Raw genomic sequence first — 22,706 nt, forward strand, 5'->3', positions numbered from 1 at the left:
AAATGACTGCACTGCTGACTTCACCTCTGATTCAGTTTTATTCCCCAAGTAATTTTTTTCAAACAGTGGTGGAAAAAATAACTAAAGAAATGACTAATAATGGCCAATACTTATATATGATCTCTAGATCTGCTCATCTGGCACCAACAACCACAAACAGTCACTTACTGACTCATCTTTCTCTTTCTGATACTTGATTTAAACCTCGGCAGGTTGTTCTCACATTGCATGTAAGCATTGAGTCGATATTTCCATCCAGTTGATTTATTTCTGTTTGTGTTAACAAGGAATTTAATTGGTTTACCTAATACAGTATCTCGGTTGTTCAGTAAAACAAAATGGTTCCCATATCAAGGTGGTTTCATTGAATAATAATCTTCCTTTGGTGTCCAAACAGCCAAGAAGTCATTGTACTGACTAGTCAGTCAGTCGCCATGGTAACAAACCACTGTAGCTGCAATAGAGTCCACTACGTTCATCACTTTGATGTAGATCTATAAATCCTCTAAATTATTTCATTCAAAAACTGAGAATAAAAACAAACGGTTCTATTCAATCAATCAACTTTTATTTGTACAGGACATTTCAGCTACAAGGCATTTCAAAGTGCTTTACATCATACAAACACAATTCTCCTTTACTACTGCAAGGAGCCAAAAATCAAAGCAAGCAGCCATTTTCATAAATGGATGATAGATTTTTCATAAACATGCACCATGCTGCACCATTTGCCAGATTTTAAAAAGTGATTGTAGAAATAAAGTGAATGATATTGATAGCGTGTGTTTGGGTGATAGTGAGGATCATCCAACGAATGACTGTCATCATGAGTGTAACTGCTGTGGTCCAGTTGGTTCATTACACTAGCACATTGTAAGTGAACCATGTCCTCTCATTACCCAGGATTGAAGCTTCTATTTAGCCAAGTTGTAAATCTAAACAGTCTCCCTGACTGAAATTTACTGTTAAATCCAGCAAGCCTAACCTCCACAGTAAGGCCAAATGGTGGGATTTCTGCTCCTCCATGCTGCACAGCTCCAGGTTGGGCTTGAAAACATTTCTGAAGCTCTCTCAACAAGGTCCCAGTCTAATTGCTTTGGCAATTGTTGGCCTCTCTTATGGACAAAACAAGGTGAAGGAAAACAAAGTACTGCTGCAGGCTTTGAAATAACTTCTCTGGTCCAAGTAGGTGTGAATAATGCATTTGCACTATCTATGGTGTGAATGCCAAAAAGTAAAACAGAACAAAGAGTGAAAGCAATGCATGAAATAGAGAAACTATGAGAGATGGAGGCTGCATCCAGCTTTGCTGAGGTGAAGCAGCTGATGGAAAAGCAAGTTTGGAGCCAGGAAAATATTTGTTGCTCAATAGTAAACTCAGCTTTTTAGCCATCCTTTCTTCTATAGTAAAAACTGAACTATCTTTTCTGTCTGCTCTGGGAATTAGCAGCAGAAGACACACTTTCTCTCCATTGTCTGTCTTAAAATATTTTTTCTCATGCCAAGCATCCTTACATTTGTGAGAGGTAAGTGTCTAAGTTAAAAGTGTGGGTTTATTATAATTAAACACCCTTATTTAACTAGGGAAAAAAGATGGCTTTACACTATTAATTAAATGTAAAAATTGGACTGGATGTGTATTTAAAGACCTATTTGATTTTAAATAATTGATTCATTTAGAGACTAAAAATGTAATCAGTCCAGAACTTATGGGCCTTTATTTTGAAATTCCTAATATATTTAAGTGAACCACAGTAATTATCTTGGAGTTTGAAAAAAAAGAAAACACTGACAAATTTTATCTACAAATGTAAAAGCCGAAATCTCTGCTTAGTCTGATTAAAGTTTGTCTTGAAATGTGGTTGTATTCAAATGTTAGACGCCTGACTGCATAAAGCTCATTTGATGACAAACATTTTTAATGATGTCTTCACATCCTTAGCCAAACTGTTTGGTTTTACCAGCTTTACTGCAGCTTTGGTATAATAGGTGTTTGCCCACAGCAGCTTAGTTTTTTTCTAATAACAGACTGAAGAAAATCCTGGCTGCCGACTTCCTTCCTTCTAATACAGTGGTTCTTAACCTTTTTTTGAGGTACCAAACCCACCAGTTTCATATGCACATTCACTGAACCCTTCTGTAGTGATAAATAAAATATGATTTTTTTTAACCCAAATTCAAGACATAGCAGTGACCCAACTAGAGTCGGGTCACTCCATGATCACTAAGTCTTCTTAAAAGGTTGAGTCTTTGAGAAAAGTTCTTCAAAATATAGTCAGTGTTTTCAGCACAGTTGAGCTGACTGTCCAGGAACGACCCAAGGTATTTAAAATTTGCCACAGTTTCAACAGGTTGGCCATCGAGAGAAACTGGAACCACTTTAAGGTCTTGTTTAGATCATTTAATTAGCTCTACATTCTTAAGAGAATGAAAAATTAATAATAAATACTTTGCGGTATTCTGATTTAGTAATGTAATTATATTAGTTGTGTTACCACCCCCACGCCACTAGAGGCAGTAGCAGCCCAGAAAAAATGAGACTAAGGAGCAGATTTAGAAGTACACCGAAACCTACAGAATTTGGTAAAAACTGTGAGCTTTGCTGAATTAATTAAAGACAAAAGTTCAAATCCATGCTGAGAGTGGAGCTCCTTCAATCAGGGCTCCTCCGCAGCTCTGATTGGCTAAGCAATGTAACGTGATCCTCTGATTGGCTAAGCAATGTAACATGATCCTCTGCAGCAAGTGATGGCAAAGCGGGGCGTCATCACAACTTTACACAAGTGTGTCTTTACCTCCACGGCAGAGGCTCCGCTGAACCCCTGAGACCGACTCATCAAACCCCTGGGGTTCGATGGAACCCAGGTTAAGAACCACTGTTCTAATACAACTCTCAAGTAAATTGTTTAAAATGTAGTTCCAACTTAAAACTCTTCAGCTCCGTCTGAAGTTGAGGACGGAGCAGCCAGTTCTACCAGGATCTTTCAGTTCTGATCCATATCTCAGGGTTAGACGGTTTGTTTTTGGCTCAGCTCTTCTCCACCTCAGACCAGAGTCCCTCCCATGGAGCCTGCAGACATCATGGCCCCAATCTGTACACCATGTCCCGCTGCGTCCTACCATCACTCCTGATGGTCATGGTCTTGTACCAAGCCATCTGCAAACATCATCCTCATCATCTGCCTGAATAATCTCAGCAGCCCGTTTGTTGGCCAAGTAGCAATAAAAGCTGAGCATACTCCTAAAACGACTATACAGAAACTTCAGGGACAGATTTTGAATATTGGAGAAGCCAACCTTTGTGTGCTTTCTGTATTTACACTTAATACCAGTGGGACATCATTAAAATGATAAAAGTAACCAGAGTCAGGGGAGGCTGGAAATAGCTTTGTTGAAACCTCAGAGCGGCAGCGACAGCGATGTTTCAGAGGCAACAAAGACAGCAGGACCTGCAGGCTGTTTGCTTCATTTTAAACGTGCTGATCTTCCCCAACATGTCATGCAGTCTTATTTTAACCTGCTGGTTTGGCAAACCTTGTCGTTCTAACACCTGGATACTTATGAAGCCTCTCTTGTTGGGGGAACTACGCAGTAAATAAAGTCTTTGCTTCATTGATTTGCAGAGAGAGGGTTTCTCTGACTTACTGTGCTGATCTGAACAAGATGCCAGCAGAAAGTAAAAGGTCTTTGAATTATGAATATATTTTATGTTCCTTGTGTATTCAGTTCCAGCCCTTCACTCACCTTTCTGTCTCCATCTCACACACTGCTTTCTCCAGTAAAACCTTGTTTTTTTTCTCCATCTCCTCCCTGCGCTCAGACTAAGGCCTTACCTCTCTTTTATATGCCGTCTTCAGGTTGGGAATGTGGAGTTCACCAAACGATTTTGTCCTGGGTGTTGGCCGTGTTGAGGCCCGGGTTCTTCAGCTAATGCCGGCCGCTTTGAGAAGACGGGAAGAGAATGAGACGCACTAAGATTTGGCTATAGATGAAGGAAGAAAATACTTCACAACTTTTACACTCACAAACACAAAGACATTCTCTTACATCCCCTCTGTAAACTCACCGCCTTAAAGTAAAGAGCTGGTACCGTTTCATTTTTTGTTCACTCCACTGTAGCCTTGATGAGAACAGCGAGGGTAAGAAAGCAGGACCTGAGAAAATTTGTTTTCTTCTCTCCCCTGAAAAAGCTGCCGTTCTATACGTCCTTCTTTTCATTTAGCTTGTTTAAAGAAGCAATTTCTCATTGGGAGCCAGCTGAGGTGTGTGCTCCTTTGTGAGCAGACGTTTTTCTTTATTTCACGCTGGGTGTTTTATGATTGCACCCAGATCAATAATTGACTGCATTTGTCCCCTGAGGACCACTAACCAGAGATCAATAGAAGCCATGTAGCGCTGATTTCTTTCCCCTGTCGGAGATTTGAGCAGGTATGGCTGCTGGTCGCTGTGGCGATTCTTTCTTTATCTGTTCTCATGCTGACAGTGCATCACTTTCGTACTCTTTTCTGTATAGTCATAACTATGAGCATGGGAGAAGGTTCCCAATTGATAGCCCTGTATAGAAAACATAGTTCATCTTGGTGCTGCATGATCTTAAAATATTCTGGTTTTCAAACTGTCTCCAGATGTAAAACTTTAGGAAGCGTCTGTTTTGGATCCTTTAAATGTTTCTTAGAGACTGAAGTCGTTTTAACCAGAGCTGGTTCTGGTACATTCATTTCCACCTGTTGCTAGTTGCAGTGTCTAAAGTAGAATCCGATGCTGAACAGTGAAAAATCATCAACACATGATGTGAAAAACATGACGATTAGGCGGCGCAGCAGGTGATGAGTGAAGATTACTGATGGTCAATAAACGATAAAATAAATGTAGCAACAGGAAATAAACTAAAGTGGACATAGCAATAAACCAAGAGAGGATAATACTAATCAAAGGAAACTAAACGGAAATGAATGAAGAACAAAATGCAAGAATAAACTAAGAAACTAAAATAAATACAGAGGAATAAACTGGTATGGCAAGACCTTTCGAGCAATAATTAATACAGAGACTGTATGGCAAGAATAAACAGACACTATTTCCAGATAAAAGGTAAAATAATATTGTTGAAGTGCCATGGGTTTGTTGAGACCACATCTAGTACTGACAATAAATATATCTTACAGACCATAACAGTAAATAACTGATCACTTATTTCTGTTTTTAATTAGATTTGATATATTTATTCCTTCAATATTATTTTTCATGTCATTGTTAATGTCATGAGGCTGATGACTCCATGACACTTTCAGTTTGACTCATTAGGATTTGATTAAGAACCAGATTTGTTCTTTGTAATTTCTGTCCAGTAAAACTATTAATCTATAATCAATAGACAGATCTATATAAAGATATAATCCATGTTTCTGTCTCATATTTGTATGGCATTAAAAGGACCTGGAACTTTTGTGTTTCCACTGAAAGTTCTGGTTTGCACAATAAATGCCATGTGGGTGAAGTTTTATGGATGATACTCTGATGTCCCATTCTCCTGAAGGCAGCACAGAGCTGCACCACCAGAAACAAACACTGAAGAGAAGAAGAGTTATGATTAATGTAGTTACAGTTCTATCCATGTTTTAATGTTGCAGAGCTCAGTCGTTTTTAAAATAGTTCAAAGTTTAAATTCGCATGCTGTACATCTTTTATCTGGTCATTTTGTGGAATATGTAACAACTAGAAAATGGCAAAGAGTAAGAATATTGTTTCCACTCTGATTGGCTGCTGTTAGACCTACAGATTTTAACTTGAATGTTCATTGCATTTTTCGTAGACTCCTGTGAAAATAATTTCTATTCACATTGGTTTTTTGTTCTCTGGGAAATTATTTTTGATGATAAATACAGAAACAAGCATAAAAATCAAAGCATTTACAATAGTGATAGTAATATTAATAATAAAATAATGGTCAGTGCAAAGTAGCCTGCAAATTCTTTGGTGGGGGGCGGTGAGGGTCCTGGATAAAGGCTAGGGGGGCGCTGGCCCAAAAAAGGTTCAGACAAAGCAACCCGGAGAAGCAAAGTGGGATTTATTCACTCTCAGTTTAAAAATACTTTATTCTTTCTTACCTCCTCCTCATTTTTGTCTTCTCTCTTTTCTTTGTGTCTATTCTTGATATTCTTTCTTGGCTCTTTCTACCTGTGCTTCCTGTCTTCCCTCTACCCTCCCTTCTTCATGACCCTCCTTCCTCTGTGTATCTTTCCTTCCTCTTTTTCCTGCTATCCATTTGTCTTCTTTGCTTCATTTTTCAATGTTGTCTTCCATTCTTACCGTTCCTTCCTTCCTTCCCACCTGAAAAGTTTTACATTACAGATTGTGCAGGAACCTTGTAGTTAGTCACAACAAATTCAACAGAGTTTCTACAAATTTATCATAGTTGTCAAAATTGTAATATTTCAAACTTCTGTTGAAAATTAGCATAATTAACATTTCCAACTGAAATGAATGAAACTCTAGAATCTGTCAACTTTTATAATTTTCTGGTTATAAATGTTGACTTTATATTATTATTATTATTATTATTATTATTATTATTGGTAAACATAGTTTAGTCATAAGTATTAGTATAATTTAAAAGTTTTGACATATTTGTCCAAGCAGTTATAGGCTTTTAAAATTAATTTTATTACTGATTCATAAGGAAAACAGAAATGCCATAAATAAAAAAGAAAACTAACGGTAACACATTATTTGAAGGGTTGTGCATAAGACTGACATGACACAGTCATAAACATGACATAAAACCTGTCATGAACATGAAGAAGTCTTTATGAATGTTTGACAGTTGTCATGAAATGTCATTCAGTAAATAATGACACTTTTAATGCAAAGTTGCTCTAAAAGTTGCATTGAAAGTCCATTAAAAGTGTCAACGTCGCATTAAATTGTCATTTACAAAATCATGCAAAGTTGGCACTTTTTTGAATGCAACTTTGCATTCAAAAACTGTAGCTAACACTAACAGCAGCTAATATGGAAACAGCGGTATGATCACCCAGGGTTACCATGCTGTCAGGATTTCATGGGAGTCCTCATCTCATTTTGGAAGATGAAAATTCATAAGACAGAAGCTTATGCTCTGTGGAAAAATAAAAGCCACTTGCGAGCATGACGGAAAGTTTCCAGTCCCAGCCTGATGAGAGGAGCTGCTCTGAGCTGATTGCATCACTGGCAATCACCACGGCAACCGGTCCCCTCACTGCTGAGGTCCTCCACTACAGCTACACTGACAGAGGCTAAAGCCCTCTTTCATGGAGGAGAAATGAGAAACACAGCGAGGAGAGGCCATTAAAAGCCGCCCGGCTGGGGAGCACATCTGTTTTACTTAGTGTCCACTGCAAAGAAAGGGAGCCTTTATTAAGGTGGGAGTAGAAAATGTCCCCAAGGAGTGTTTGAGCGTAATGAATTAAAGCTCATTCAACATTAATGCCATGTCGCTTCGCTGCCACCGAGCTGTATCTCCACTCCATCATCTTCCCTTCCCTGGTTTTCTGACAGCCACTGGGTGATTTGTTAGTGTTAATGTGCATGTAAAGCTTTACTTGAACCGCTTTGCCATTTGTGTATCACTATCCTGCTAATTCAGTCGCTATTCTTGTCACCAATATAGGGTTCAGGACTTTTAATTATTCATGCAAACCTTTCCTTGCCTGCCTTCGCTTGTCACCGCCTGAATCAAGCTGAGTTTCTGTGGAATGGGTAAATCAATCAGGAAGGTGTGCTCCCACAGCTGATCCTGCATAACAAAAGGGAGCACAGCCTCAAGAGGCCAGGGGCCATAACAGATGGAGATGATGGGGAGTACAGAGAACTGACTCAGAACTTTGTGGAATGGTGCCAGAGGAACTGTCTGCAGATCAACACAGGACAAACAAAAGAACTTGTGGCGGACTTCCGCAGGTCCAAACACTCTCCATCTGTGCCAGTGAACATTCAGGGAATGGACATTGAGATCGTGAGGTCCTACAAGTACCTGGGTGTTCACCTTAACAACAAGCTGGACTGGACTGACCACACAGCTGCCCTCTACAAGAAAGGACTGAGCAGACTACATCTCCTAAGGAGACTCAGGTCCTTCGGTGTGCGGGGGGCTCTTCTCAGGACCTTCTTTGATACTGTGGTGGCATCAGCCATCTTTTACGGAGTGGTCTGTTGGGGCAGCAGCATCTCCACTGCTGACAGGAAGAGACTGAACAAGATCCTCAGGAAATCCAGCTCTGTCCTGGGGTGTCATGCTGACCCAGTGGAGGTGGTGGCAGACAGGAGGATGAGGAGTAAGATTCAGCGCATGCTGGAGTACCCGTCCCACCCCATGCACCTCTCTCTGACAGCACTGAGCAGCTCCTTCAGTACCCGGCTGCGGCACCCTAAGTGTGTGAAGGAAAGATACCACAGGTCTTTCCTTCCGGCCGCCGTCAGACTGTACAACACCCGCTGCTCTCAGAAGTTCACTACTCTCCACTACAAGCAATAAACCTGGAATTTACTTATTTTTTTATATTTTATACAATACTGTTTCAGTATTTCTATATTCACTTGTATTTTTTGTATATATAGATTTTTATGTTGGTTCTGCTCTGTCCTCTGTACTGCTGTAACAATGTAAATTTCCCCACTGCGGGATTAATAAAGGAATATCTTATCTTATCTTGAGCTCTCATAATGTTAGATATGCATGATTTAGTTTAGAAAATTCTCTCACTAGTGCTTAAGAGTAGTTGTAGTATCATTTTGATTAATTTTCTGACTGTTTTTACCTCTAGGGGATATTTAATTCCATCCTCTTCGGCACACGGCCTGTTTTTGAGCAATATGGCTGAAAATAACATGCCCAAAATGAATTGAATGTATCTCAAGAACTACAGAGCTTATTTTAATTGTTTTGGTATCAAAACAAAGGCAAGACCCTAGTGAACATGTTGCAGCTCTAAAACCCACCCTGCCTGTTACTGAGGAAAGTGTATTAATATGATAAACAGCTTAAATTAAGAAAAAAATCTATTTCCGCCTAAAAAAACCCACTTCAATATATGAAGGTTCCTTTCAAAGCATGCAGTGGAAAGTCAAAAAAAAGTAGAAAACAACAGTACACAAGCTGACCTTTTACTGTGCAAGTTTTATGGGAAAAAAAGTTAATCATATGAGTTTTAGAGAGGTGCTACTAGATAAAAATCTAGGCGGACCTTCCAAATGAGCCATTTTGGCACAATTTGTGCCAGTTGAACTTTCTTAGTTTTTATTTCTGTAGGTTCTGTTTCAATCATTTATTCTTTTCATATAATAAATGATTATTTATCATAAATAAGCAATTACATGTAATAATTGTTTTTGGGGGTTCTTTTGAAAAATCCACATTGCATTCATTCACAAAAAGAAAAAAAAATAGACAAATTGTAATAGTCTGAAAATAGAACAGATTAACTCACAATAACACTTCAGATAGAATTATATAACAATGAAAATGCAAATAGCAATGAAAACTAAGTTGTCAAAATAATATGATCACAGGAAAAAACTAATAAATCTCATAATTACATTACAACAACAATGCGCTCTGCATGTAAAATCATCCAGTTTTCCATTCAGGTTTTTAATAGTACGCGGGGCAGTTTCTCGGGAACCCATTGGCCAATTTTGATGATTGACATGTCGTTCGAACCGTCAGAGCCAATAGAATCTGAGGGCGTTGACATTAATACGGAAACTAAAGTCATTCACCAATTACAGCGAGAAAAAGGCATGTGACGTAAATTGACCAAGTTTTACATAAAACACAGGAAATGCCTCTGTGCAGAACCAAAAACCATGAGAGATGTACTCAGGGAAAATGGATTATCGGACCAAGTGGAAATATTTACTCTAATATGGATTATGACCACGAAACGGCAAAAGTAGGACTGGATTTTTGCTTTTAGCTTCGTGAAATGAGCTATTTCTGTTTTTCTTCTTTAGCTGCTGGTTCAGTGAGTTTTGCACGTAGCCTGGTGACTCTGGTATTGTTGGAAACCGCAGAGCTTCGGCTTTACTCTGATGGATAGTTTTTGTATATCGGGCCTCGTTTCTCTTTTATTGTTGCGTTTTTTTTCCCGGATATGCCTCGGTAGCCTCGTTAGTGTCTAATTGCATTTCTTTTTATCAATCTGCTTAGTGTTCAATGTGGGTGTTGTTCATTTAGAAGAGCTTTTTTGCCTTTACGTGGATATGCAATATGCCTATATTGTTAAATGTATAGCATGTGTTTTTAAAAACCAACGTGACCAAAAATCCAATATTTTTCTTTTCTCCCATATAAATCCCATCGCCAACTTTTTCGTAGCAGTCTAAACGGCCCTATTTACCAAAAATAAATAAAAAATGCATGCGCCACTCCCACATGTGGTACTGAACTGGATCTGATGATTTTCAAAGTTCCTGCTGTCTGAACGGTCATGTCACATTTTATCTGACTTTCATGTTGTTGAGACATGCATCCTGATCTGGTTGACAGTTTGGCCTGTCACAGTAACACATTTTGCAGGATGATAAATTTTCCCAGATGTTATTGGGATGAACGATATTATTGTTGTTTTGAGTACATTTTCAAGTAATGTAATGGTAGTGGTATAATAATGCAAGAAGACATTCTCAAAGATAGAGACATTTTAAATTCTCGTGAACATTTACACAGTGGAACTGGAAGACATTTTAAATATCCAAAATAAATAAAACGACAAAAAAAAAATTAATTATTAAGTGTCTGTAAGCAAAACTGTCCTTCAAACAAAGGAGCTGATTGAGACCAAAGCACCTCACTGAAGACCAGGTTTGGTAAAGAGAAAAACAACAAATTATGCAAGTGGAAAATATTGAGCTTGTTGCAAGTAATTGATTTATTGTTTATGGTGACGATACTGTCGGCCCCCATGGCTGAATGACTTTAAAATTGATCAGTTGACAGTGTCATTGTCGTGATCCGTGTTTCTATGTGTTTATTTTTGAGTTTCTGTGTGGTCCTGTTTCCTGTGTGTCTGTGTGTGTGTTTTCTATGTGCACGTGGCTCACTTTGGGATTGAAAACCATTAACAGAAAAGTCTGATTGTGGTTGGACTATTTAATTCGTCGTAAGAATGACTATGCAAAAAATGTCAGCAAAAAAACTGGAATTGATCAAGACCCGCAGTGTGAACGTAGCTTTTACATTAGATGTTAAAAAGGTCAACTAATGCGATTTTTATGCTTCAGAAAATTCACTTTATGAATTTTGACATAAAAAATCTGAAAGTTTTTTTATTCATGTAGTATACATGTGAAAATGCTTCATGTTGTAAAATTGGTAATAAAAAAACTAAAGGTGTCTTTTGAAGAGATTTTTTTTTGAGGATTTGGGTTTCTCTGTGTTAATTAGTTCCTGTGTTGTCGCCTATCCCTTGATTGTTTACAGTCATCCCTTGTTTTCCTTGATTATCTCCCTCTGTATTTTATCCCACCTGCGTTTCCTGCTCCTTGTCGGATCCTTGTTGTGTCGTGTGAATCATAAGTTGTGTCTTTTGTCACTCTGCTCCATTCGTATTCGATCCAGTTGCTACCAGTGTCCGAGCTCCTAGCCTTCTGCTCACCTGTGCTGCCTGGACTTCTGTACTCCTTGTTAGTCATCATCATTAAACCATCAGTTCTTCACATCAACCTGGGTCCACTGCCTCAAACTGCAAATCATTAAAGTTTTTCTCCATTGTAACATAACTTATTACATTATTGTTTTATTGCCCCAAAAGCTGCATTACATTATTTTCCAAGTTATTGCATTGCCAGCTTTTTACATTTAAAATGGACAAAAATACATCATAGAAGCAGAAATTTATAATGCAGCACAATGGCAGCGTGTTGGATGGGTAGGAAATGGCAGCAAACGGCCCTGAGCGTCCAGGCCTGTATACACAGTGAAATAATATGTAGAGGCTTATTCTGATGATCATAAGATCTGCTGCATTTCTGTAAACTTTCTTTTAATAAAACCATCAAACATGAAAAAATTAATTTCACTTTTATGTTTTGTCATAATACGTTTAAAACCAACAGTTAACTGAGAGTAACGTTTTGCTCTTTGTTTTGCCTAACCTGTTGTTTTAACCTGAAAAATAAAGTGCAGCTGAAATCATGTTATTTCTTCACATTTATAGGCTGAAAAAAATTACTCTGTTTTCTTTTTAGTTTAGGATTTGACTGGTCAAAGCAAATTACAGAACAAATGGTAATTTGTTTCTTCATCACTTTTATATGTGGAAGTGAAAATTATTGTCCATAATCTTACGACAATTATTGTCCATAATCTGGATTTTAACTGGGAGTTAAATTTGATTATTGCTTTGCTTGTTACAAATAAAAAAATTAAAATCCAGCTCCTTAATTTTGAAAGGTTTGTTGTGATTCTGCTCTCCAATGGTTTTGTGGAGTTGAATATCACAGAACAGTATTAACCAGCAGCAACAACTAAGCAGTCTGTGGGAATGTGGGAATCGGTGAGATGTGGTGAAAAGGCCTGGCGGTCTTTGGCCAGCCTGCTGGTATTAATCCGTATCACACAGAGCCTCAATATAAAACTGTCTGCATGCATTACTGAGACTTTCAGCTTAATTCACAAGACAGCTGAACCTGCTTACTTGAAAACAAAGTAGCACATAAAAATAGATTGTTATGAGTCTTGAGGAAGCTGTTTTGCTTCTTCTATCATCTAAATTCATGTTTGCTTTTCAGCTTTGAAATGGAACCAAAATCATTATTTGGCAGAAAATTAAGGCTTTGTGATATCATTGCTTAAAACAATATCTGCCAAATATAGTTAATTTTATGTCATCGAGCCTCAATTAATTGTCCATGTTAGAAGTTGTGGGTAATATGTATATATTAATATAAGAGATGATAAACATTCAAAGCCGATTTCACAATTAGAAGCTGTTTAGAGATAAAGATGAGTAAGTGTTCAGGCTGTAACTTCAGAAAAATGCGGAACAGTTCCTAAGGTTCAACTATTTGTGATTATGGCAGTTTTTATGAAGTTATGTCTATCCAGGAGTTTTTATAGGGCAGCATTAAGTCAGGATGTGGGATTTATGTCCACCTTTTGGCTAACATTGGTTTAGCTTTTCATGGATAAAGTTGTTTGATGGGAATATGCTATTAAAATGGTGTTAACAGACTGCAATTCAAGGCTGTCTAAACAGTAAAACATTTTAGCAAAATTTTCAAGCCATTAATTCCTATTAGCAACAATTAATACAAAGCTTCAATTTGTGCCTCCATATGGTTTGGATTGAAATATACACCTCCAGATAACTTGGCTTCAAGTTAAATTGCATGATTCTGTGATAGTTTAATTAGCTTTGATTCAAATCCCTCAGCTTCTTACCTGTACCTCATCGCTATTCTCTCTCTATATTCAACGCTCTCCTCACAGTGCTGCTCAATATAGAATAAGGGGCTTTGTTTATAAGTCAGGAGGGATTTGACTTGGCTGATAAGTAGAGGGCTGTTCCAGAAACAGCACTAATGAATACACTCCGTCAGAGAACACACACTCATGGGTAATCTTTAAAACTAAACCTAAAAGTTGTCATAAAAAAAGAATAATTTAGATGCAGAAGCTCTTGTTGGGAAGCTTTATGGCACTAACGACACAGCTCCAGCAAATTTAGCTTCACCTCACTTGTCTATCTCCTGCTCTGCTCAGACTAAGGCAGTGATTCCCAAACTTTTTTTCCCGGCCCCACCCCTACCCCCCCAGTATTTTCCAAACACTTTCTGCCCCCCCCCCCTGTGGATTACAATAGGGAGAGTTAGACTCTGGTTTTCTGACAGAAATTATGTTTGTGGACAAGACGACAAAGCAACTACGCTAATAAGCTGCTAAATTGTTGCCCGAATCAACAGCTCTAGCTAATTAGCGCTAACCTGCTACAAGCTAGCATTAGTTATTTGAGATTTTCACAGATTAAACCTCGTTAACATAAGTTATGTCTGCTGTTTTTGATTAATCTTTTAGCAAAAATAGATACTGCAAGGCTGCAGGTGGGTATAAATTCAGTTAGCTAACTCCTTTATTTATTTAGTCATTCAGTGTCATTTGGTGTTGATATCGACACCTTCTGGTGAGGCATAGGTACGTCACCATTTTGTTAGTTCCGCTTGACATCCAGATGGATTTTTTTTACATTCTGAGAATATCTGTTGTTTATGAAATTGTCTGTTGAATTGGTCAATCTGATGTGTAAACTGATGAGTATGAGCATAACTGTTGTGTATTGAAGAAGCGATGAGAAAATGCTACATTTAATACCATTTGTTTTTCCTGTAAGGTAATAGCCCATCTGTCTTCATGACATATGAAATGAATCCTTGTCCGTTCCCATTAGTGTTTTTGAATCTCTGGTGATCACCTGTCAGTCAAACCGGGTCATGAACAGCGTTGCTGAAATTCATTGTTGGTCGAAAAAAAAAAAAGAAACTTTTCATAGCTTTAGTTTTCCTTTCAGCTACCATCTGGGACAACGCTGGTCGTATTATCTGCCAAGGCTGTTGTTGTTTTCTTCCTGTTCAAAAGAAATTGGAAGTGTCAAATGCATGCATCTGTTCTGGTGTGCCAGGAGGAGTTTCCCAGGAAAAGTTTCCACTGTGAGGGTACGCAGTTAGTGCACTCGGTCCACACTCGATACCTTTGCTTTGACAGAAGCCTCCACTCTGATGTCAGTCTTTTGTCAGTCAGCTAAGCTCCAGGCTAGTGGAAAACATTTCAGAAAGAATCTGGTTTCGTCTAACCATGCTGGATTCAGTTTTCTTTGCTTTTTCTCATGAGAAATGTCCGCGAGGAAATTGTTTTTTTCTATAGGAATACATCTGTGGTTATTTTTTATTTTTTTTAAAACTCTGTATTTAGATCCTGAGACCGATTTTTTTTTTTTTTTTTTACCACAACCTTCCAACCTCAGAAGGATTTTTTTTCTTGTCATCCTATCAGACACCCTCTGCTTTTCTTGCACACATCTGACACAGTTCGATTAAATTTTACCTTTTGTCTCTCTCCTTGTACTGCATCGTCTCCGAGCCGCATGCTGACACTCGTAGGCACACGCACACATGCAGATACACACACACACATACCCACACTACAAGAGTGTGTGGTGGGAAGTGATGGCAGGCCAGTCATGACAAGGCCTTTCTTTCTCACACCTGGCCACATGTATGTGTGTGTTCATGTTGGAGCTAACTTACACACATTCAGACACGCACACACACCGTCAGGAATACAAATGCATTCATGGGTAGCTTCACAGACACACACACATACACACACACACTTCTTTTTCCCATGGTACAAGAGAGAGTGAGCTCAGGTAGCTGTCAGCAGCTTCCCAACAGAGAACAGTAGGCAAGTCAAAAACAGCCTCCTCGCTTGTCACTCTACACACACACACACACACACACACACACACACACACACACACACACACACACACACACACACACACACACACACACACACGCGCGGTTTCACAGAGTGTGCTTCGATGTGTGGAGAGAGAATGAGATGCCTTGGGCAGATGCTGGCCCGATTGTCTAAGCTGTGTGAGACTGTCTATTTGACCGTCTTCATGTCTGTCCAAGAGGTGAGCCTGAGCAGACGTGCCAGCTTCCTTTTAGTCCTAACCTGCGAGCTGACGATAAGAAGCCGTGTTACGCGTGCATGGTTCAACATGTGGCTAAACGTGAAACGTGCCACCGGAGAAGCGACTCTGGTTTCTTGCCTCTATCCCAACGCCACGTTGTTGTTATTCTCTGACTTATTGCACCCGACCCCTTTGGTCCCTCCGAGAGGTGGTGAGCCCATCGGAAGGTGTACCCACGTCTCCTCTTTGGGCTGAGCCCGGCTGGGCTTTGTGGGTAAAAGCCTCGATGTAGCCAAACTCCGTCAAGTGTTAGTTTTTTAAATGTCATATTAGATTCATTATGTTGTTGCATTTTGACATTCTTCAACCCTAAAGTATTTCTCCTGCGCAACACGCAAACTTCTCCATTTACACTGAGCGTTATAGTTCCTCACCACATTGCTTAGAGTTTGTTGCTGCGCGCTTGCGCAGTGTGAAGGAAAGAGTCCAGCCCCTGGACTCCAGGAGCTGGACTCCTGCACAGGCTGCACACTTAGGCTGCGATGTGAGATGCATGCGATCGGCAACAAGAGACAGTGATCCGCGATGACCGATCATACACTTTTTCATGGAAATCAGCCGATTATGATCGGTGGCTGATCGATCGGTACACCTCTAAAACTGTTTTCAAATTCTGCCTGTAGTTTTCCATTCATTTCATTCATGTAGTGCAACAGTAAATGTCATGTTGTGGTATTTGTACCATTCTAACACATAAATATCCGTTGAACCATAGTTCTGGTTGTGTATTCAGGTTGTTGTCCTGCTGGAAAAACGAACCGTCACACTGTTCCTTATGCAGCCTCTAATGCTTCGTTTGATTGAACAGTACAACACATAGTTTGAAAACCATTGATCTTCTAGCTTCCATTCCACAACTACTTTGTCTTGGTTTGGCATGTACAATCCCAATAAAACCCACGGAGTCTAGAGGTTTTACTAGGACAAAATGTGAAAAAGTTGGAGGGATATAAATACAAGGTTTTAAAGGTTTTTTTGCGTGTGCTTTTGTTCTCAAGACTGCAGTGAATCTGGTTGCAATATGCCGTCTAGTAGAATTTGAAAATAAGATGAGAAAAAGTATTTCTCTTTGGGTGCCATTGTTTCTGAAAAGGCGATTAATTGGACAGTAACCATCTAATTGTTCTCCTTTTCCTGTCCCTGTGCGGTCCAGGCTGCAGAGGAATGCTGTGTGGCTTTGGGGCGGTGTGCGAGAGGAACTCCACCGACCCATCCAAGGGCGAGTGTGTTTGCAAGAAACTCGACTGTCCATCCTTGGTGGCTCCTGTTTGCGGCTCCGACACCTCCACTTACTCCAACGAGTGTGAGCTGGAGAAGGCTCAGTGCAATACACAGCGCCGGATCAAGGTGCAGCGAAAGGGACCCTGCTGTAAGTACAGTTTAACCTGCGGCCATAAAACATCATGTCTGTGGAAGCTCATCATGTGTGAGCTTTCACACACAGAGTTAAAGCTTGCTTCTTAGCAAACAGTCTGCAAAATATATTTTCACACCAATAGAACAGAATCTGACATTTTCTTCTGCCCTTTTATTGCAAAATATCTAATTTTTGGCCATCTTCTGGTATTAGTGAGATTTCATGGTTTGGATGTTAGGAGATTCTAAACTAGACATTGTGTGATTAGCATGGGTGTAAAAGCTAGGTCAAACTTTTAAATCAAAAGTTTACTCAGAAAAAAAATATTTTTCAATTCCAGTCTGATAAATAGAGTTTATTCATATTGTGTCAATAATAAGGCAACTCAGAGGCAATTTGCAAGGCAAATTTATAACTACATATTTCCAGAACGGTTCAAATCAAATCAGTTCAATCAGCTCACACCATTTAAATTCTAAATGTAATTTAACCCATCAAATTCAGTTCAATGTTCCTTCTAACTTATAAGAAGTTATTTTATTATTATTATTTTTCAGTGCTGCACTGATCTGTATTTAGTTACTTCTAAATACAGATCAGTGGGTCAGGAGTGATTTCTTTAGGAAATAATCACAAAACGAGTACGCAAAGTTAAGAGTTCTAGTCACTTTAAAAGGGATTATTATTACTAATACTACACTATTATGCAAATTTCACATTTTGCAGCATTTTGCACTTCCATTTGGGTCTCTACTGCTTCTGACAACAGCATAGTGCTTAAAAAACATCAAGCTGTTTTTAGTAATAAGTTCATATTTTTTGTCTGGAAAATGATCTGTTTCAAAACCTTCCCAATGTGACACCACAAATCAGCAGGCACTGCCTGTTACCTAGCAACCCCAGCAGCGCTCAAGCATGTTTGATCAGCAGGTTCCACTGTATGTGCTTTACAGTGGCTGCTGGAAAAGACAAATATTTTGTTGTTAACCTAGCGTTCAAGAACCACTTGCTACATTCTTGTTCACTGTGCAGGAGGCTTCACTTCTCCTTGTCAAAGACGTGTGGTTGTAAAGTTAAGTATCTGTTTACAGCTATTTTTCATGTGTGAGTGTAAATGTTGATTTGGGGTGAGAAGGTGTGGTCAGCAGCAGCTTCTTTGGATTTAAAATGACAAAAACAGCTCATTCTGAAAGGAGCTGAAAAAAAGGCAGAACTGAGTAAAGTACAATCTCATTAACTAAGAATGATTTAGTGTAAAAAATGTAATGAACATATTTTATTTTTCTCATAGACCTATCCTAACCAGTTCAACAAACTTTTAATCACTTTTAAGGAAGTACACAGAAAAACACTGAATCACTATACCAGGTGTAATTTATACAGAAAGAAAAATGGAGAGAAATCCATGGCAGGGGCTTCAATAATTGTAAATAATGCACAAATGAGTTGTAGGGAGAAGTGGTGAGCATATCCTATGTGAGTTAAGCCTATAGCAGCATAACTACTAAAAAAGTCCAAGAAAACCTTAAGCTACTCCTGCTACAAGCTGGCCTGCAGAAAAAACAGGGAGCTGGTTCCAGGATTGAGGTCCACTACTACCTTACTGCTGAACAAACTTGTTACGTTTATGGAGAGGGGCCTGACTTTCTGTTATTGTAATAAGGTCAGACCTGTTCTTGTTAATCCAGAAAAGATCAGTAGCAGTGTGTCCAGGCAGTTGGACATAATGCTGACCCTTTCCAGTAATCTCCTATGAGACTAAAATATAAAAGTTCTTTAGTGCAGATGGGTAACTGGCTTAAAGTATGCTGGATATGCTTCATGGCTGAAGCTACAACAGCCTCTTCATCAAGCAGAAAGCTGAAGAACTGTCTTCTGTTCTCTGCTCTAAACACATTAGCTTTGTATTTTTGTCTTTATCTCAGAATAAAATACAATGTCCATTCAACATGGCCGCTCTCCCAAAGCTTAATCACCTAAAGCACCCTCGCAGGGCGACATGGAGTTCTTTATGCATCTCCCACTGGTAGCCTTCTAATCTGTCACTGTTGTCCATTGCTTATCTTTAGCAATGACTTCAAACCACAGGAATCCAAGGAGCTGACCCTCTGCAGCAGAAACCTCAGTAATAACTACAGTGTTTGGTCAGCACTGCGCCTTCCTCTCAGTGTGGCCTGGCCGCTAATTCCTGGGGTTTGATTACATCGCAGGCTTGAACCTGGCACTAATAACAATCTTGGTGACTGCCCACAACTTGGCAGAGGGGAAATAACTAGATCGAGCAGATACAAAAAATCTGCTAGGAGTAACATTGGGTGCACCAGAGAAGGGAAAAATTATCTGAAGTGGGTGGGAGTAATTGTACAAGTGGGAAAAAAAGGGCATCCAGAAGCAGCAGAATGAACAACAGAGTGACTGAGGTGAACACATTTCAGGAGCAGCAGAAAACCAGAGAGACGAGCTGGTGGAGTGAGAGCTTTAATGACGGAGCATGAGTTCTGGAGGCGGCTGGAAACACAATAATTATCACTTTTAACATCAGCAGACATTCTGGTGAGAAAGAAAATAGGGGCAAAATAATAAAACTAATTACAGTACTGTTGATAATAACTACCTGTTCAGCAACTCAGAAAAGTTACTGTACTTACTTATCCTCTGGGACCTGAACCAAGAAGGAAGAGTCCTTTACCTGCATTTCACCAAGTAAAAAATTGTTATTGTTTTCTGCTAGCATATTTTATTAGCTGCTATTCAGTAAATCATATTTTTAAAATAATTTTCTTTTCTGGAAAATTAACATTTAAACCAGGAGTGTACAGTGTTTGGGGCAAAGGCTGACTGTCCTGTCCCAATATATATACATATAAAAAAAATAAATAAATAATTCCCTTCTCACCCTCCGTGGGTGGTCTCTCTCTCTCTCTCTCTCTCTCTCTCTCTCTCTCTCTCTCTCTCTCTCTCTCTCTCTCTCTCTTTCATCCTCTGAGCTCGGGTCCTCTACCAGAGGCCTGGGAGCTTGAGGGTTCTGCGCAGTATCTTGGCTGTGCCTAGAACTGCACATTTCTGGACTGAGATGTCTGATGTTGTTCCTGGGATCTGTTTGAGCCACTGCTCCAGTTTGGGGGTGACTGCCCCGAGGGCCCCGATGACCACAGGCACCACTGTGGTCTTCACCTTCCAGGTCTTTTCCAGTTCCTCCCTGAGGCCCTGGTATTTCTCCAGTTTCTCCTGCTCCTTTTTCCTGATGTTGTAATCACTTGGTATTGCTACATCCACCACAACGGCTTTCCTCTGTTCTTTATCCACCACCACAATGTCCGGTTGGTTCTCCATTACCATCTTGTCTGTCTGGATCTGGAAGTCCCACAGGATCTTAGCTCGGTCATTCTCCACCACCTTTGGGGGTGTTCCCCACTTTGATCTCGGGCCTTCCAGTCCATATTCTGAACAGATGTTTCTGTACACTATGCCCACCACTTGGTTATGTCGTTCCATGTATGCTTTCCCTGCCAGCATCTTGCACCCTGCTGTTATGTGCTGGACTGTCTCAGGGGCCTCCTTGCACAACCTACACCTTGGGTCTTGTCTGGTGTGGTAGATCTGAGCCTCTATTGCTCTGGTGTTTAGAGTCTGTTCCTGTGCATCCAGGATGAGTGCCTCTGTGCTGGCTTGAGTCCAGGTTTTTCCAGCCATTGGTAGGATTTCCTGATATCAGAAACTTCCGTTATTGGTCGGTGGTACATCCCATGTAGGGGCTTGTCCTCCCATGATGGTACCTCCAGCACCTCGTCCTCTGTTCCCCATTGTCTGAGACATTCGCTGAGCACATTGTCTGTTGAGGCTTTGTCCTTGATGTACTTATTGTCATGGGGAAGGTAACTTCTTGACCCACATGCAAAAACAAGAGAACCAATAATCAGTAAAAGAGGTTTAATTACTAAAGAGCACCAAAACAATACAGCTCAGCAGTGTCCTCGGGGAAGCGGCAACTGGAGCGGGCTGGAAGAGAGAGTGAGTGATGAGAAAAGGTCTGTGGGCTATTTGAATTCTGAACGAGCGACGGATATGATGACGTACCGACGTAACAGCAATCTCTGTTTCATCGGTGGGCAGCAGGGGAGGTTGGTAGCCCAAAGTGACCTCAAAGGGGGACAGGCCTGTGGCAGCTGAAACAAGAAAATTATGGGCATATTCCACCCAAGGCAGAAACAAGGACCAGTCTGAGGGGTTGGAAGCCGTGAGGCATCGTAGGATGGATTCAAGTTCTTGATTTAACCATTCTACCTGACCGTTAGACTGTGGGTGGTAACCGGAGGTGAGTGTGACTTTGGCTTCGAGGGCTGTGCTGAAGTGTTTCCAGACCTGAGATGAAACTGGGGTCCTCTGTCAGAGACGATGTTTTGTGGGATGCCGTGCAGGCGGAAAACATGTTTGATCAATGTCTGGGCTGTTTGGAAGGCAGCTGGGAGTTTACGGAGAGGAATAAGGTGGCAGTTATTAGACTCAACTGACTACACATAATGAACAACTTTTGAGTTGATACTTTTCATTATTTCTTATCTCTGGATTTATAAGCAAGAAACATTAAAAATAATGATTTAATACGTAATTTGTATCAACCTATATGTAGTCAGAGCTTTAAACTCAAATCTTACAAAATAAACAGAGACAAAACATTTTTATAAAAATGTATTTATTACAATAACATACGCAGATATTCAGCCAATGTTTGGGGAATCATGAAAAAACATTCCTATAATTTATGTAGCTATATAAAAGATGAGGAGACAGCGAAGAAGACGATGTCAGGAGGAGGAAGAGGATCACTGGGAGATTCTGGGAAGCTGCATCCAAACCTGAAGCTGAGGCCTCTCCTCCTAAGAGCTGCCTGCGTGAAACAATAAAAAATAAATATTAAAAAATTCACACTGCACGCAAGAAGCCAATCAAAGGGAAGAATATATTTCACACACACAAATAATATGAATTTACAAACTACAAAAAGATCAGAGGAAGGAAATATTAGTAATGTTTAGATAGAAACAATGTTTCTATCTAAACATTGATCTTCTATCAATGTTTAGATAGAAGATACCAACATCTTCAGACGTATCGAACTCTCCAGAGAGGAATATTATATTTTGACACACGTATCAAATAGTATATATGCAAACACATTAAACTCTTCATGTCACACTTTGAGACGCTACGATCAGATATCAAGCAGCAGAACAGACAAGGTGACTTTCCGAGATCAGACCTTGGTTAGCGGGGTAAACACCTCCACCCGGCCGCTGAGCCTGGAGCCGCCTGGAGCCGCCTGGAGCCTCCTGGAGCCTCCTGGAGCCGCCTGGCCCTGTTAGCGGAGCTATGCTGCTCCGAAAACTCCGGAGTATATTTCAAACTGCACATAACTAAGTGCGTAAATTAAGCTATAATAGCTACTTTCTAGCCTAAAAACATCTTAAAACAACTTTTTGTGACAAATTAATAGTATACGTACCTCTGTTTGTCGCTGCTGGAGGCGCAGTGCAATGGAAGCCATCTTGCTGGTCCAGAGACGAGACGGGTGTGGCTGCAGCGGAAAGCCAAAGGTGCTCTGGCCTTTCAAAATA

At 39.9% G+C, this 22,706-nt stretch overlaps 1 protein-coding gene across 12 annotated transcripts in view; it reads left to right on the top strand.

Moving 5' to 3' along the window:
- agrn (agrin) overlaps positions 1–22,706 on the top strand; it is a 464,513-nt gene that overhangs the window by 267,373 nt on the left and 174,434 nt on the right. For all 12 annotated transcript variants that reach the window (XM_081608532.1, XM_081608541.1, XM_081608536.1 and 9 more), the window contains one exon: positions 16,888–17,103. In XM_081608532.1, coding sequence (XP_081464658.1) covers positions 16,888–17,103 — 216 coding nt within the window. The remainder of the gene's footprint in view (positions 1–16,887; positions 17,104–22,706) is intronic.

This window comes from Poecilia reticulata, chromosome 7, assembly GCF_904066995.2.
Source record: "Poecilia reticulata chromosome 7, P_reticulata-male-v2, whole genome shotgun sequence".
NCBI classification, from domain to species: Eukaryota; Metazoa; Chordata; class Actinopteri; order Cyprinodontiformes; family Poeciliidae; genus Poecilia; species Poecilia reticulata.